The 16,367-nt window shown below is 38.7% G+C and overlaps 1 protein-coding gene across 1 annotated transcript in view; it reads left to right on the forward strand.

Moving 5' to 3' along the window:
- The window catches only part of LOC141911603 (plexin domain-containing protein 1-like), a 59,422-nt gene extending 49,838 nt beyond the window's left edge, over positions 1 to 9,584 (forward strand). Inside the window, exons 11-14 of the mRNA XM_074802589.1 lie at positions 240 to 382; positions 3,066 to 3,084; positions 7,927 to 8,048; positions 9,047 to 9,584. Of these exons, the coding sequence (XP_074658690.1) occupies positions 240 to 382; positions 3,066 to 3,084; positions 7,927 to 8,048; positions 9,047 to 9,157 (395 nt within the window). The 3' untranslated portion in view covers positions 9,158 to 9,584. The remainder of the gene's footprint in view (positions 1 to 239; positions 383 to 3,065; positions 3,085 to 7,926; positions 8,049 to 9,046) is intronic.
- The last annotated feature ends 6,783 nt before the right edge of the window (positions 9,585 to 16,367 follow it).

Below are 16,367 nucleotides of genomic sequence, written 5' to 3' on the forward strand. Positions count from 1 at the left end.
ATAATGACAATAATGATACTAAAGGTAACGATGAAAAAGATAAAGACAATGATAATGATGATAAAGATAATGATAAAGACGATGATAATGATGATGACAATAATGATAGTAAAGGTAACGATGATAAAGATAAAGACAATGATAATGATGATAAAGATAATGATGATAAAGACGATGATAATGATAATGATAATAATTATGGTAATGATACTGATGATAACTGATGTTTGTTATTTCAGCATGTTTAATGCAGAAGGACTGCAGCACGTGTTTAACGAAGAGTCTTTCGTTCAGCTGTTCGTGGTGCTCCGCGTTGGAGCACTGCTCCGACGGTATGGATCGTAAACGTCAGTTGTGGTTCAAGAAAGGCTGCGCTAAACAGGTACGTCGCCATAGCGATCATTGTCGCCGTCGTGAACGAGGGACCGTTCATGCTGGGTATAATGATGAATGTTATCCTTGCATGTTTGCGTTTGTTCACGCTTTTAGATGCATGAAATGTGTTTTTTACAAGGTTTTCTCAGTGTTGAAATGGATATCGATATACGTTTTCTAGATGTAATTTTTATTGATTTCCTAATGAGATTCATGTAGACTTACGTAATTAGGTTTCGATCGGTTTCTACCGATTCTCGAATTCTCTTCTGGCGCATTCGACCGGAATACGCTCAACCTATTCCGAAATAGCATAATCTGTAAACCCGATAGAAGCGGCCGGTAGAGAGTTTGTAATCTGTAAACCTGATAGAAGCGGTCGGTAGAGAGTTTGTAATCTGTAAACCCGATAGAAGCGGCCGGTAGAGAGTTTGTAATCTGTAAACCTGATAGAAGCGGCCGGTAGAGAGTTTGTAATCTGTAAACCTGATAGAAGCGGCCGGTAGAGAGTTTGTAATCTGTAAACCTGATAGAAGCGGCCGATAGAGAGTTTGTAATCTGTAAACCTGATAGAAGCGGCCGGTAGAGAGTTTGTAATCTGTAAACCTGATAGAAGCGGCCGGTAGTTAGTTTGTAATCTGTAAACCTGATAGAAGCGGCCGGTAGTTAGTTTGTAATCTGTAAACCCGATAGAAGTGGCCGGTAGAGAGTTTGTAATCTGGCATCGCTATTCCTAAATGGGAATACATCCAATCAAAAGTTGCATTTGCTAGCTTTGAAGCTTTAAAAAATGTAAATAGATGTAACAGAGACATTGAATGATTACCATTAAACGAGTAAGAATTTGGATCATTTTAAAATGTAAATAGATGTAACAGAGACATTGAATGATTACCATTAAACGAGTAAGAATTTGGATCATTTTAAGTTTATCAAAATCGAACATGAAAAAAATTGTTCTCATCTTGCTCATGTATACTTCTGCTAGTTTATCACCAAGTGACCTTGACCTATCCTGCATGATTATTAGAAATTTCTGTCGAACCGTATTTTTATAGGGATTGAAAGTCGCTTCGATGTGTAATCGCGCGACAACAGTGGCGCCATCTCGTAGCAAACTGACTACGTATCGCAGGCCACAACCTGCCACCGGTTCACCCACAACTCTTACAAAAACCACTCAATCAACCTCTAAACTACTCGGTACCACTTGGAAAACTACCGGTCACGTGACTTCTAGGAAAACTACCAAGGATATGAATACTTCCCGGAAGACGTCTGCTCGTATGGCGACTTCCAGGAAGACAACTCCTGCTCCTGAACCATCCGTTACAACTCAGACTACTCGGAAAACTAGCCACCTGGTGGTCACAATGTCAGGTACCAAACGACCGATGAGACGAACCACGCCATCTCTGAAACGGTCAACAGCAACGAAACTCAAACCAACAACAATTACTGCGGGCAAAACTTCACCATTATCGTCATTGACAACGGGCTTAGGAAAAATCGGTGGTTCACCAGCAGCGCAGACGGACGGATGTGTCGTAGACGCTGATGTAACTATGGAGATTTGTAGATCCTTGAAGAAAAGATGGCCGCCTCGTTTAATCCTCCAATGACATCATCAGCACTGAAAACCTCAAATTCCGGAGCGGCCATCTTTTTTGGAAAGGGTTCTTATCTACCTGCTTGACTGATTGGCTATTTCATCATCAGGGGCGGATCCGTACAGTTACTGGCCACACCCACTCAACTCCTAATATGGCAATTTTCAACAACCTTGACACATTGGAGGACAACATGGATCTGACCCCTGAGTTTTCAAATACTGACTCCGACACACCACTTTTAAAGCGCACTTCTGGATTGATTAATCTTTCTCGTACTGTTTCATTTGCTTCCTAAAAACATTCTAATATTTCATCACGAGCATTCACTCATAGTCGTAGATACATGTTGCCAGTGTAACTGTGTGAAATCATGTATTCATCAATATCTCGTATCGTGTAATAGATTTACTAATTGTGATGAGTTGTAATAAATTTACTAATTTCGATCCCCAGGACGCTGTTTTTAACTATAATCTATGACCGGTTTCAGGCGCGTTGGAAGCAATTTTTGAATGCCGCGACCAATCGCCGATTTTTTGACGAGGTTCTAATATTCAGCCGCGGCGAATTTACTTCAACTTTGTCAAAATCATAGTAGAGAAAAAAAAACGTCATTCAGTAAATTATTGCCACGGCGTTCACCCCTGCAGTCACTACGGTTCCAACGGCCACTAGTTCTGGGGCCAGTCAATGGCCTTCAGTCGTTAACGTAATCTAGTGAATTAAGACTGGTTTAAGCCCCTGTTCAAACTCAATTCACGGCCGTACATTTATTATAGACTGCATTTCTAAACTGAAGAGCCATATTTTAACCCGCACAACTCTGCGCGTCCTGGGGGTATAAAACAATTCGTGCGTTGTTTTTCTGCGTTGTCAAAAATTTCCTCTTCGTGTATTTTTTTTGATGTTATGTATTGTCAAGAAGGATAAGGTCAAGGTCGTAATGTTGCTCGAAGTCCAGTTCATTCAGTTAATGTAATTAGTAAAGATGAGATTTTGTGTCGATATCGAGTCCCCGATAATTCGAAGAATATTTCGTTCGTCTCGTTCTAATTCTTTTTTCGTCTCTATTTTCAGAACAACAAAACATGTCCAGGTAAGATGAGAGAGATTATTTAAAGTTTGTCAGTAGTTAGACGGTACGCGTACAGCTCTTATCGCACTGTCGAAATACTCGCGCACTGCTACTGCGGTTATCGGTCGTTACCACCGGGGCCTAATTCTGAACGGTTTGAACGTGGTGACGAGGGTTCGACTCCTAAGGACGTTAGTTCGTTTTGCAATGATTTAACGCTCGCGCGAGTCAAATTTCTAACAATCGCTGCAGTTGTTGAGAAGTTGGTTAACCCTTTCCGTGCTGACCCTATAGTGCTTGAGAAAATGTGCAAATTTGGGAAAATTTCACCCTAGCGTGTTGAATAACAGGAATACCACTATAGCGCGTCTACACCGCGGCGCGGTGTATCGTTAGTTACTAGTATTTCACTATGTTTGACAGGTGCTGCCTTATTGAGAGATTATCACTAATTAAATCAATACACTGCAGTGCGGTGTACTAGCAAAATCCATCACCGATTTATACACCGCACTGCAGTGTAGATGCACTGAAAGGGTTAACCAGTAGATAGTTAACATAGTGACAATTAGAAGTTCATCGAGCATTGAAAATTGGTCTGGGCTTCTCGTGGCCTACCCACAGAACAATTAGGACTAAAGGGGTATTTTCTGGATGCCATTTGAATTAATTTTCTGTCGTTTTAGAATTTTCTTGGCGAAAAAAAGTTTCCTGATTTTTTGTAGGGCACATTCGAATACTGAGGGGTCCACCCCCTAAATCCGCCCTTAGGTTGTCACCCATATCGCTTACATTTTGCTCAAGAAATGTGAAAATCGAACAAAATAAAATCGAACTGAATAAATGAATATCCAGGGTAGTAAAAGACGTGCGTTTGAGAACTAGGCTCTGAGGGGTTCCCTAACCGTTTGTCTCACACACCGAGAGTTTACAGCAATCGAGATCGTTCTTCTTTTTTAGATACTACTAATTTACGGACCAGCCGTCCACCAGGTGGCGCTACCTCCACACGGTCTCGTACTGGTATAGATTACCTAAATAATATATAAGCTTAATATTACATTTCACAGTTTCTGATCGATATCTGTTCTCAATCTTATGCGAATCGAATTGAAGCTGTTTTCTTTCGTCTGATTGCTGGAAACTCTTTTCTACTGTGTCTATTGCATATATTATTACGAACACTTCTGACGCGAAATTGCTTTTCTGCCGAATAAAAATAAACATAAATTCCATGAATTGGCAATAGGTGACAGCACTAAGACACTGAACAGTTGAGCCTGGTATCGCGAACAAGTTTTATGATTTTGGGCTTGGGCTGATTATGGGCTTGGACCGATACCAGGTTTGGACTGATACTTTAGACTCAGTTAACTGAACAATTAATTGCAATTGCCGATTCATGAAATTTTACAAATAACAAAATGATGTTCTTCGTGACCTTGACCTATATGTGCGCACTGAGTGACCTTGCTTGTGACCTTGTCTTTCAGCGGCGTCGGCTAGCAGACGGATATCTTCATCGTTGACCAGTTGTATGTGTCGACTCTCTCACGCTTCTAGTGTTCGTTCGTGTTGTCGTTATCGATACCTTTAGAATATTTCTAGTAGACACCGCTAGAGGGCGCCGCAAGTCCTTAACCTGCCTTCCAAATCAACAAAAATAATCTCCAACAATTGTCGAGTAACTTTTCGCCAGTTCTGGTTAGATTCAGGGTCAGTTTCTAAGGGGGGTTTGGGGGTGGCAAATGGCAAATGGCTGAGAAAGTGTCCCTTTTCAACTGCCCATTTCCTTGAAATAGAACTAACCCTCAAGAAAGCTTGGCACGCACGGGCCCGAGTTTTACCGTCAAGGTTAAGCCTAAAAACCGTATGAAGCTTATTTCAGTTTTTTGGCTTATCTCTTACGGTATGAAACCACTTTCATTCTCGAGCCAAGTACGCGGTACTGAGCCTCGCGAGTATTGATACTCGGTACTCTGATATAGCTTTCCTGTCCCGAATTTAAGCTGCTTTCTCTTTTGTTACAAAAAAGTCCGCGGATATCATTTCCACAAAACGGCGGTATTAGTAACAAAATACGGATGATTTTCCGCCAATTTTTTTTGAATCGTCTTAATGATTATCGTCTGCTGGGAACCTCAGATTTCGGAGATTCAGTTGAAAGACTTGCGGTGTTCGCGTGTTGATATTTTTTTTTCTAGAGAGCATGTCGAAATAATAAAGAGATTGGTGCAGAGCGTTTAGGCTATTAAAAAAAATGATACCTTATTTCTCCTAATCGGGGGCAAGACATTTTTGTAAAACTGCCACAAAATTTGTTCATTTCTATAACTGCCGGGTCTGTTGTTGTTCGCCTGATCGCGGTTTGAAAAAAAGTGTCGTACAGGGTAGATAGGCGGCCGACCGGGGTCAACTTAAAGCTCGGCAGATGGAGAAACAAAGGTATCAATTTCTTTTACGAGTATAGATGGCAGCTCTGCATGAATCTCTGAAATAGCCAGAATTCACGAGTGATATTTGATTTGGACAGTCTTTGCGTAAATTGCACACCTTCTTCTTTAGAATTAAGATTTCATTTGAATGGGAATCTGGCTAGGATTTAGAAATTCCTTCGTTTTTATCCCAGTTGCGACACCCCCACCTCCTTCCCTCCCTTCTCCCTCCTTTCGTGACATTTTCAGGCAGCAGTTTTCATTATTATTATGATTTCAGCATATTTTATATCGAGAATTATGCCCCTCCGGCGACAGACGGCTCCTCCTGAACGGCAGACGGAATATTGGAAAACGACGATTTTTTTTTTCAAATCGAAATAAACAAATGAGGCGTCAACTTTTCTATTATTAGACTCCGATCAATGAACACGACAACATATTTTTTGTTGATATTTCTTCGTATCGTATATGAATATTTTGCCACCGATTTCCGATATTCCTTCCCTCTCGCTATCGTTGAAATCGGTTTGAGAAACGCATGTTTATTTACTGCTGTTAGCTTCGAGCTCACCGACGAAATAAATTGAAAAAAATATACCGAGCTGCCAACTGTTCCTGATTATCAGTATTTGTTACTATTTCACAGCGAGAAATACTGATTTGATTTGTTTGATGCATACAGAAATATGAAACATGTTACTGATGGTTTTACCCCCCTTGATGACTGATTAATTTGAACATTGTCATATTGCAATGAAATTTTGCCGAAAAAATTCAATTTGTTACTGATAGCATTTTTCAGAGGTTGGCAGCCCTGAAAACCTAACGATAGGTTTTTGACAATGACAATGTTTTAGAGATACTTCCAGAAAAATGACTGCCTCCATAAATCCCCCTATGACATCATGAAATCATCAGGGTGATTATGACGGTTGCCATCTTTGGATAGAAGAGGTAACCTGCCTCCATAAATCCCCCTATGACATCATGAAATCATCAGGGTGATTATGACGGTGGCCATCTTTGATAGAAGAGGTTACCTGCCTCCATAAATCCCCCTATGACATCATGAAATCAGGGTGGTTGTGATGGTTGCCACCTTTGGATAGAAGAAGTTACCTGCCTCCATAAATCCCCCTATGACATCATGAAATCATCAGGGTGATTATGACGGTGGCCATCTTTGGTAGAAGAGGTTACCTGCCTCCATAAATCCCCCTATGACATCATGAAATCATCAGGGTGATTATGACGGTTGCCATCTTTGGATAGAAGAGGTTACCTGCCGCCATAAATCCCCTTATGACATCATGAAATCAGGGTGGTCGTGATGGTTGCCATCTTTGGATAGAAGAAGTTACCTGCCTCCATAAATCCCCTTATGACATCATGAAATCATCAGGGTGATTATGACGGTTTCCATCTTTGGATAGAAGAGGTAACCTGCCACCATTAATCTCCCTATGACATCATGAAATCAGGGTGGTCGTGATGGTTGCCATCTTTGATAGAAGAGGTTACCTGCCTCCATAAATCCCCCTATGACATCATGAAATCAGGGTGGTCGTGATGGTTGCCATCTTTGATAGAAGAGGTTACCTGCCTCCATAAATCCCCCTATGACATCATGAAATCAGGGTGGTCGTGATGGTTGCCATCTTTGATAGAAGAGGTTACCTGCCTCCATAAATCCCCCTATGACATCATGAAATCAGGGTGGTCGTGATGGTTGCCATCTTTGATAGAAGAGGTAACCTGCCACCATAAATCCCCCTATGACATCATGAAATCGTCTATTGTCTATAGACTCGTTATTGGGGGGATTTACGGTGCAAAAACTCTTAGAGAAACTTTAAAAAACTGATTGTTTATTAATGTTCCTGATACTAACATTTTTTCCATCCTGATATAGAATCCTCGATATTTATTCATTTGGATTTCTCGATTCTTTCATCTGTTTTTAGCAACTCTTTTCTTTCGTTAACCGTGTTTAGACGATATTCATATCGGGGGTCAGTTGTTTAGAGTAATTACGGTAACGTCGAAATGCAATATTCGCTCGCACCCTCCACATTTAGACCGGGAGCTCGCATCCAGTATCTGCACCCCTTAAATAGGGCATATCATATAACTTAAAGGAGCTTATGAATTTAAAATTTTTAGGTATCAGTTTAATATTTGGCATTTCCCTGTAAAATATCAGGGTAATTAAACATTTTAGGGGGAGGGGGCGAGTACGTGCAACCTTCCTGTGTATCCGCCGCTGTGGCGCCCCCTGCATTAAACAACTGCCCCTCTGATATTTGTAGCTTCGAAGTTTCCATATTTTTTCCTTCGCGCCCGTTCTCACTTTTATCGTTCATTTATTGCGACGAATTCGACTAATTTTTTCGTTTTTTTTTCTTTTTCGTTTCTATATTTTCAGCGAATATGATCGGAGTCGTGGTGGGAATATTTATAATCGTGTTTGTTGTTTGTATAGTAGTAGGATGGGTGTGGTACGCGTATCGAAATCCTACGTCACGTTCCGGAATGTGGTTGATGGAAGTAAGTATCCATACAGCTGCTGCTGCTGCTGCTGGTATTACTGTTCCTGATTTTTTGATCCAGTCGCCAACTGTTCCTGATTTTCAGTATTTTGTCCCAAAAAGTGCTGATGCGATTTGTTTTATGGGTACAGAAATATGAAACATGTTTTACTGAGGGTCTTAACTGTTGATTACTGATTGATTTGAACAGAAATATGAAAGATGTTACCGAGGGTCTTACTGTTGATTACTGATTAATTTGAACAGAAATATGAAAGATGTTACCGAGGGTGTTACTGTTGATTACTGATTAATTTGAACAGAAATATGAAAGATGTTACTGAGGATCTTACTGTTGATTACTGATTAATTTGAACAGAAATATAAAAGATGTTACTGAGGGTGTTACTGTTGATTACTGATTAATTTGAACAGAAATATGAAAGATGTTACTGAGGGTGTTACTGTTGATTACTGATTAATTTGAACAGAAATATGAAAGATGTTACTGTGGGTCTTACTGTTGATTACTGATTAATTTGAACAGAAATATGAAAGATGTTACTGAGGGTGTTACTGTTGATTACTGATTAATTTGAACAGAAATATGAAAGATGTTACTGAGGGTCTTACTGTTGATTACTGATTGATTTGAACAGAAATATGAAAGATGTTACTGAGGGTCTTACTGTTGATTACTGATTAATTTGAACAGAAATATGAAAGATGTTACTGTGGGTCTTACCCCCTCGATAACTGATAAATTTGAACAGAAATATGAAAGATGTTACTGTGGGTCTTACCCCCTTGATTTCTGATAAATTTGAACAGAAATATGAAAGATGTTACTGAGGGTCTTTCCCCCTAGATTACTGATTAATTTACGCACAAATATGCTAAAGGAGTCACATCGTCAAAGTGTTTGCGATTCAAAAACGCCACCCATAAAGTATCGAACCAGTCAGTGTGTCATAGGTCGGTATTGATAACTCTCATGATTTATTTCTATGATTTCAGCACCGTCCAAGTCAGTTAAAAATGAAGATGAAATTCTGGAAACGCGGCGATTCCGGCGGCGAGAAATACCAAGTGTCGGTCGAACCATCCGGAACGGAGAGCGTGGCGTAATAACAGCTCAACACTGTCCCCCCTCCCTATTCCCCATCTGTTCCCCCTCTCCCCCCCCCCCACGGTTTTCGAGATGTTACTACCGCACTAGTGCTAGTGTTTTACTCATATCGTATTATTGATTAATGTGTATAGTTTTGTGTAATATGAAGTTTTTCGACCTTGACCTCTTACTGTTGAATATCGTCTGCCAACGAACAAAACGAAAGCACGTATCATTAATTCCTTACAGATCTTATTTCATATATATGTGACGATATTTTTATTCGTTTGAGTTTACAATTTTGTATCGAGACGAGTTGTCTACGAGTCCGCCGAGTCCTGAGACGTCGGTCATCGATTAAGATCGATATGAGTTTGGATTGGGTCTTATTTCAGGACACCGGTCTTGATTTGTTAGATCAGTTTTAAAACCAAAATGAGCTTAGACTGGTCTAAAATTGCTAAATTGGTTATAGAACCAAAACGAGCTTAGACTGGTCTTAAGTTGTTGAATTGGTTATAGAACCAAAATGAGTTTAGACTGGTCTTAAGTTGTTGAATTGGTTATAGAACCAAAATGAGTTTAGACTGGTCCAAGATCTAAGCTTTTTAACCACAAAATGAGTGTAGACTGGGTCTAGGTCTAGGCCATATTCGGATTTCTGCTTTTTCACGCTAGCTTTATCGGTAATTTATTTATAGCTTTAATATTTATTAATATATATATATATTTATTATTTATTGTACAGCGCGTTGAAGAGACGAAACCTCTCTTTCTGCACGCGTTCGAATCTCAGTGTAATTTATAGTTTTTTCGTCCATATTCCAAGCGGTACCTCCGTGCAACGTTTACTTATTTCATAATCTTCGTTATGTAAAACATTCCAGATTTAATATTTTCAGGGTCCAGAATCTGATTTCTTTTTTCGTCGAAACGATTCGAATCTCGGTGATAATTTTACTGAATACATATCACAACTTGATATCCATTATGCTACGAGAGCAGGGTTTATTTTCTACGATACAGATTGGGCACTCTACCCCCAGTTCTTTCAGATCTCCAGAATCTTTTAGTTATATTTCCGTTCATGTATCGGTTGATTTCGCATTATCGAACTCGGCTTTGAATTAATCGTTGTTTCGATCGACTACGAGTCAATTGTAGAATTTAGAGATTCAGTCTACTCCAGAGAATTTTGACACGTAGGGCGTCTGATTTCACGGGCAGTTCATTTTCATAGAAATGTGGAAACTTTTTTGAAACGGGGCTCGAAGGTAAAAGGGTCTCATTGTGAAGACCAACATTGTGTCCCCACCCTGATTTAGTTGTTGTGACCCCCACAAGAAGAATAACTTTCATTTCCTAAGTAAGCAATGTTGCGAAATGGAGTCTGCCGTCTCATTGAACTTGATTAAAGTAGACTCTTGTATCTGGGGTTGACTGTTATTAAATCAGTAATCGCGCTATAAAGCTCGATTCCGACGAAAATTAACTCATGATTTATATTTATACCGCGTTAAGAAATATTCACTTTATCCGCCACGTGGTATCAATGTAATATCATAGTAATATTTATTTAATTTGTTCTGTAAAGAATATATATATATATATATATATATATATATATATATATATATATATATATATATATATATATATATATATATATTCTGGTAAATAAAACACCGAGTTTGACTAACTGACCCACCGACTTTTGGAAGCGGTCGAGAGATTGTTTCGGTCGTTTATATTTAAAAGATGTAGATTTGATAAACGTTTAAAAAAAATGACTCCGATATCGAAAAAATAATACTAAACCACTCGTAAAGTAGGGGTTCTACCTTATAAAATTCGGTTTTGAGACCTCTTTTTCGAAAAAGATTGATTTCTTTATTCGACGTACAACATTTGAAAACGATGATTTGTTGTTTTTAAGCGAGATTTTATGTAACATTTTGATTATTGAGTGGAGATGATTAATTATTAATTTATGCGGAGAGGACGGTTGCTCCTCCCTGATTTATGTAGATGATGTGCTGTAGAGGTTCGAGTTCTTTTCACAAAGTTTTGTCCGACGACGAACAAAACGATGTGAATGTTTTTATCTTATGGGTGACCGTTTAAAGTCAGACACGGATCCAGGGCACTTTTTCCACCCGCACTCTAAAGATACCAGTCTGTAACGCAATATTTAGCTAACATTATCTTAAATGTCCCTCAAGTGCCTAAAAATTCTATGAAAATGCGCTGGAATTTCTAAATTTTCCAGACCCTTGATTTGGCTGCGTGGATACTTGCCCTTTTCATTTATCTTTGTGCTCCGGTTAAAGTCTGCCCCTGGATCCTCGCCCCTGACTGAGTTGATCAGTACGGAGTTCGAATTCCGACTGCGGCAAGCGAGTGTGCATATTATTGTTGAATATTGTGATACGAAACGAATATGAATTTTAGGTATTTGTTGTAAATAGAAACGATGGCATAAATCGAGAAGACAATTATTCGAAATTGTCCGCGAATACAATTGTGCATCTCAGTTCCACAGTTCCATGATCCACAACCCAGTTCCATGGTTATAGGTTCAACCCCATGTTAAAATGAGTCCAATATTTCGTATTCAATTCTAAGGATAAAAAAAAGGATACAAAAACTGATAGCTTGTTTCTCATTTCTACTGAGTTTTAAAGTTGACACAGCCGGCCGCCTATATACCTTGTACATTACCTTTTCAAAAATTAAGATCAAGCTAACAGCGGGAGGGTTACTTTATCAGACCAGGCTGCTACAGAAATGAACTGATCAATTTCATCGCAGTTTACTAAGTTACCCGGCCGGATTTGAAGAAACGAGGTATCATGTTTTAACCTAAACAGTTGAAAAATGAAACCCTGACAGTGTGGAATCAAATTCTGGGTGTGGAACCGGTTTCTGGATGTGGAACCAGTTTCTTGGTGTGGAACTGGTGTTTGTGGATGAATATGCCTGTGACTGTATTATTTTCGGTGTAATTTACTATCAATCAATTTATATTCATTTGTATTAATTGCGTGTGTTTTTTCTCTAACGAATCATCACTGATCATTTGACTGCAGTTTTTACAAACATTCGACGAAATTCATTCTTTGAAATGAGACAAAAAAATCAAATCGATACTCAATTTGTCGCCTGCCATATCACGCACAATTCTGATGAATACTTAATTGTCAATTCTTGTATGAGGGCACCTCGCATCATGAGGGCACCTCAGTTCGACAGCTGTGATTTGAAAATCCCGAGGTTGGATTAAGAAATGAAGCAGATTTTAGATTACCCTGTCTGGATTTTATACAGTCAAAACTGCATAAGTTGTCATCAGATACAAGTCATCGCATTGCTTTATTGTAACCGCTAATTTTGTCCCCCGATTCGTAATTCCAATTCAATTTGCTCTAAGTCTAAGTTGTGATTTGGATAAGTCATCAACGTATGATGACTCTCCAGACTACAGCGAGCTTTAGTTTCGAAATGGCGAATGATTCTTGTCATTTTACCGTCAAACCGTCAATGGTTCGGTTCATATGAACCATCTGCCCCTCGCGTAGAAATTCTACTGAAATATAACATTCCTTAATCGTAAACATATCACTTACAGTCGTTTTTGTCAATGAAATCAACATTTCAGTTTTTGAAGGAATAAATTTCGGGACATTTTTCTCTTGTATCTGTTTTTATCCATGATAAACAGATCCTTGAATATAATATGATATTTTTGTTAGCATCAGTGATCGCCATTGCCACTGGTCTTCTTCGTAATGTATATCTGTTAAATCCTATTCGTGTGACCTCACCTGATTAAGAAATTATTGTATAAAAACAACCTTTTACACTAAGAAAAATTTAATTATGACTTGATTGGAAAATCTATCAATGAATCATGAAACGAATTATGGAATTATAATTTATTAATATTAATATTGAATTAGATATATTTATTGTGATTATAATTATGATTTATTTAATTATTAATTGTATGTAAATTATTATTAATTATAATGATAGTATTGTGTATTGCACTGTGGGTGTGTGTAATTAGTTGGTCATCAATAATATTTCTATGATAATAAATAAATCTTTGATATCCATTGTTAACAATAAATTGAATTGTTGTTTTATTTATCTGGTGCTGGCTTCCCGTACGACAATAAGTAAGGCATGAGTGTCCGGCGCTATTGCACTTTCGTACCCCCCTCCCAAAAGTTTTTATTTCAGCATATTTATTATCAGGGAGGTCTGTAGAGTCAAAATAAATTACTTTTGACCAAAAAAAAAAATTTTTTCCAAGCCAAAATTCTGATAATTTGGGGTCGATTTCCTCGATTCAAACCGACGGGTCGGCCATGTTTCGGCACTAATTACCACCTAAAAACATCTGAATAAATATATCTCAATAAATGGAATTGAATTGAATTGACATGATTTCGTTTTTGGGTACATAACTTTTCTTCATCAGGACATCTTTAAATCAATAGCTAAGTATGAAAATAATGCAATCATACGCGTTATTTTCAGAGATGGTTATGTTTGAAAACATGGTTTTTTGCAAAGTTTTTATGTCATGACATTTCAGTGGAGGGTTAGCAACTTTGATTGACTTCCAATATGGCGTTGTTGACGTCGCAAATCGGCGAATTTACACGCGATTTAGGGCCCAAAATAACAAAATTTTAACCTAGAAAAAGTAAGTTTTTTGGATCAAAAGTTACTGATTTTGAATCTCTAGACCTCCCTGATAATAAATATGCAGAAATAAAAATTTTTGGGAGGGGGGTACGAAAGTGCAATAGCGCCTGAGTGTCCCAGGTCCGAACTCGATCTTCGGCTTAGTTCAAAGAAATTACACCAAGTGGCAGCACCATACGGTTCCCTGGCGGAGCTTCTCGGAACTAATCTAATGCCACCTGCAAACGACCTTCGGATAGAATTCTGAATGTTTTATTAACCTGAACCAGGTGGCAGCACCGTACGGTCACCTAGCGGAATTTCTGTGAACTAATAAAAAAATGAGTGTAGACTGGTTACCGGTGTCAATTATTGAATGGGACAGGCAACCAGTCTAGTCAATCGTAAGAATTAGCAGAACATGGCGTCACAGGCCCAAGGGCTTGTCACGCCATATGTGATATGGCGTCACAGCGCGGCGTCACAAGCCCCGAAAAAATGCAGACTATATGTACTTCACGCGGAACGAAGATATATGGTCGCGTCGAACGGACCACGTTTTTAAGTCCAATTATACGGCGTGTAAAACCTGAAGAGATAAATTCAAGTACCGGTATGTCAATGTGAAATGAATTTCTATTTGTTGTTAATTCATAAGTAAATAAATTATTATTATTATTATTATAAAATTATTGTCTAAATTTATACGCAGTAGGCCTACCGGTACTTTCAACAAATTTTTGCATGATACGTTATTTTGAAGTATTCTTCAGTGGAACCACTTTGAAAGAAAATTATATCCCGTTTTTACTTCATAACTATGAGTCAGTTATGCATATACAGTCATACCTCGATTTAACGCCCCCCGATTCACCGCCAAGCTCCAACCTCGCCTACCGCCTGGATTTCATGGGAAACTGAACATTCGTATCTAAAATGTACAGGAAAATCCCGATTTACCGCCCCTTGCATACCGCCACCGCCAACGTAATCTCCTAGCACAATCCTATTACAATATATTTCCCGATTTAACGCCATCGTAAAAGTTGAGTAACTTGATCTTTAATAATATTACGATACGCCACCATAAAACAATACCAATTACCTCGTTCATCGACCCGATGACCTCACTTTGTTGCAAGTCTAATATTAGCCCTCCAGTAAGGTACGGTAATTAAAACTATTTCATTAGATGGCACCGACACAATTGAAATAACGGTAAAAGAAAAACGGGAGGAATAAAGATCCATCGCAATAGAAAATAGCTGACCATTATTTTCCATTCAGAGGAATGTGATTTGCAGCGATACCTGGTATTTGCAGGTGGCGTACAGTGGCGTGTCTATTTACGAATCGATGCAGCGATTGTTAGTATGAACAATCAATGTTGCATGTGAGATGATGTACCCCGATGTTTATTATGGAAGAAAGTTTTTAATTGTAAAAGGATGTTTTTTCTTTATTCATCACATCAATAAACACCGTAGCCTACTGAGCAGATCGGTTAGTTATTTAAGTGACTCGACATTAACCGCGATTTACGCCACACTCTACCGCCAAAATCAGGAATCCCCAGGGTGGCGTTGAATCGAGGTATGACTGTATATCATATGCATATCGAAAGATTTTTATGCCAAATTGTTCGAATATGTTTTTTACAGATTGCCGTTGGTGCGAGACGCCGATCAGAAGATCATCATGCAGCTAGACCAAAAGCGATTTTTTAAATATCTTACATAACAAAATAAAAACAATGATTTATAAGAAAAACAATCCTTTGTAATTAATCATGTAATGACGCCATATGCAGCAGGTTGCCCTGGATGGAATATCTGGACATTAGAAACGACTAAAGAACTTCTCGTAGCCCCTGGCGGCGGTTCCTCCTCACTAGTAAAACGATTGTAACTCGGAGACCTATGATTTACTAATTATTTACTTCGGTTGATCCTCCGATTGCATGAATATGATCGTAATTATTATCAATTAATGATAGTATTGTGTATTGCACTGTGGGTGTGTGTAAATTGTTGGTCATCAACAATATTTTTATGATAATAAATAAATCTTTGATATCCATTGTTAACAAAAAATTGAATTGTTGTTTTATTTGTCTGGTTCTGGCTTCTCGTACGACAATAAGTAAGACAATGAGTGTCCCAGGTTCGAACCCTATTTTCGGCTTAGTTCAAAGAAACTACACCTGGTGGCAGCACCATACGGCGCCCTGGTGGAGCTTTTCAGAACTAATCTAATGCCACCTACAAACGACCTTCGGATAGAATTATGAATATTTTTGTTAACCTGAAGCAGGTGGCAGCACCGTACGGTCACCTAGCGGAATTTCTGTGAACTAATAAAAGAAAATTTGCATACTATTCGGACTTTAGAAACGACTGTGGAACTTCTCGTAGCCCCTAGCGGCGGTTTTCCTAACTAGTAAAACAACTGTACGACTGCTCCTCGTTCCCTTCCTCTGGTTAATCCTCAGATTGCATAAATATGCTCGAAAATACAGTAATAAGTCACTGA

Source organism: Tubulanus polymorphus, chromosome 10, assembly GCF_964204645.1.
Source record: "Tubulanus polymorphus chromosome 10, tnTubPoly1.2, whole genome shotgun sequence".
Lineage (NCBI taxonomy): Eukaryota > Metazoa > Nemertea > Palaeonemertea > Tubulaniformes > Tubulanidae > Tubulanus > Tubulanus polymorphus.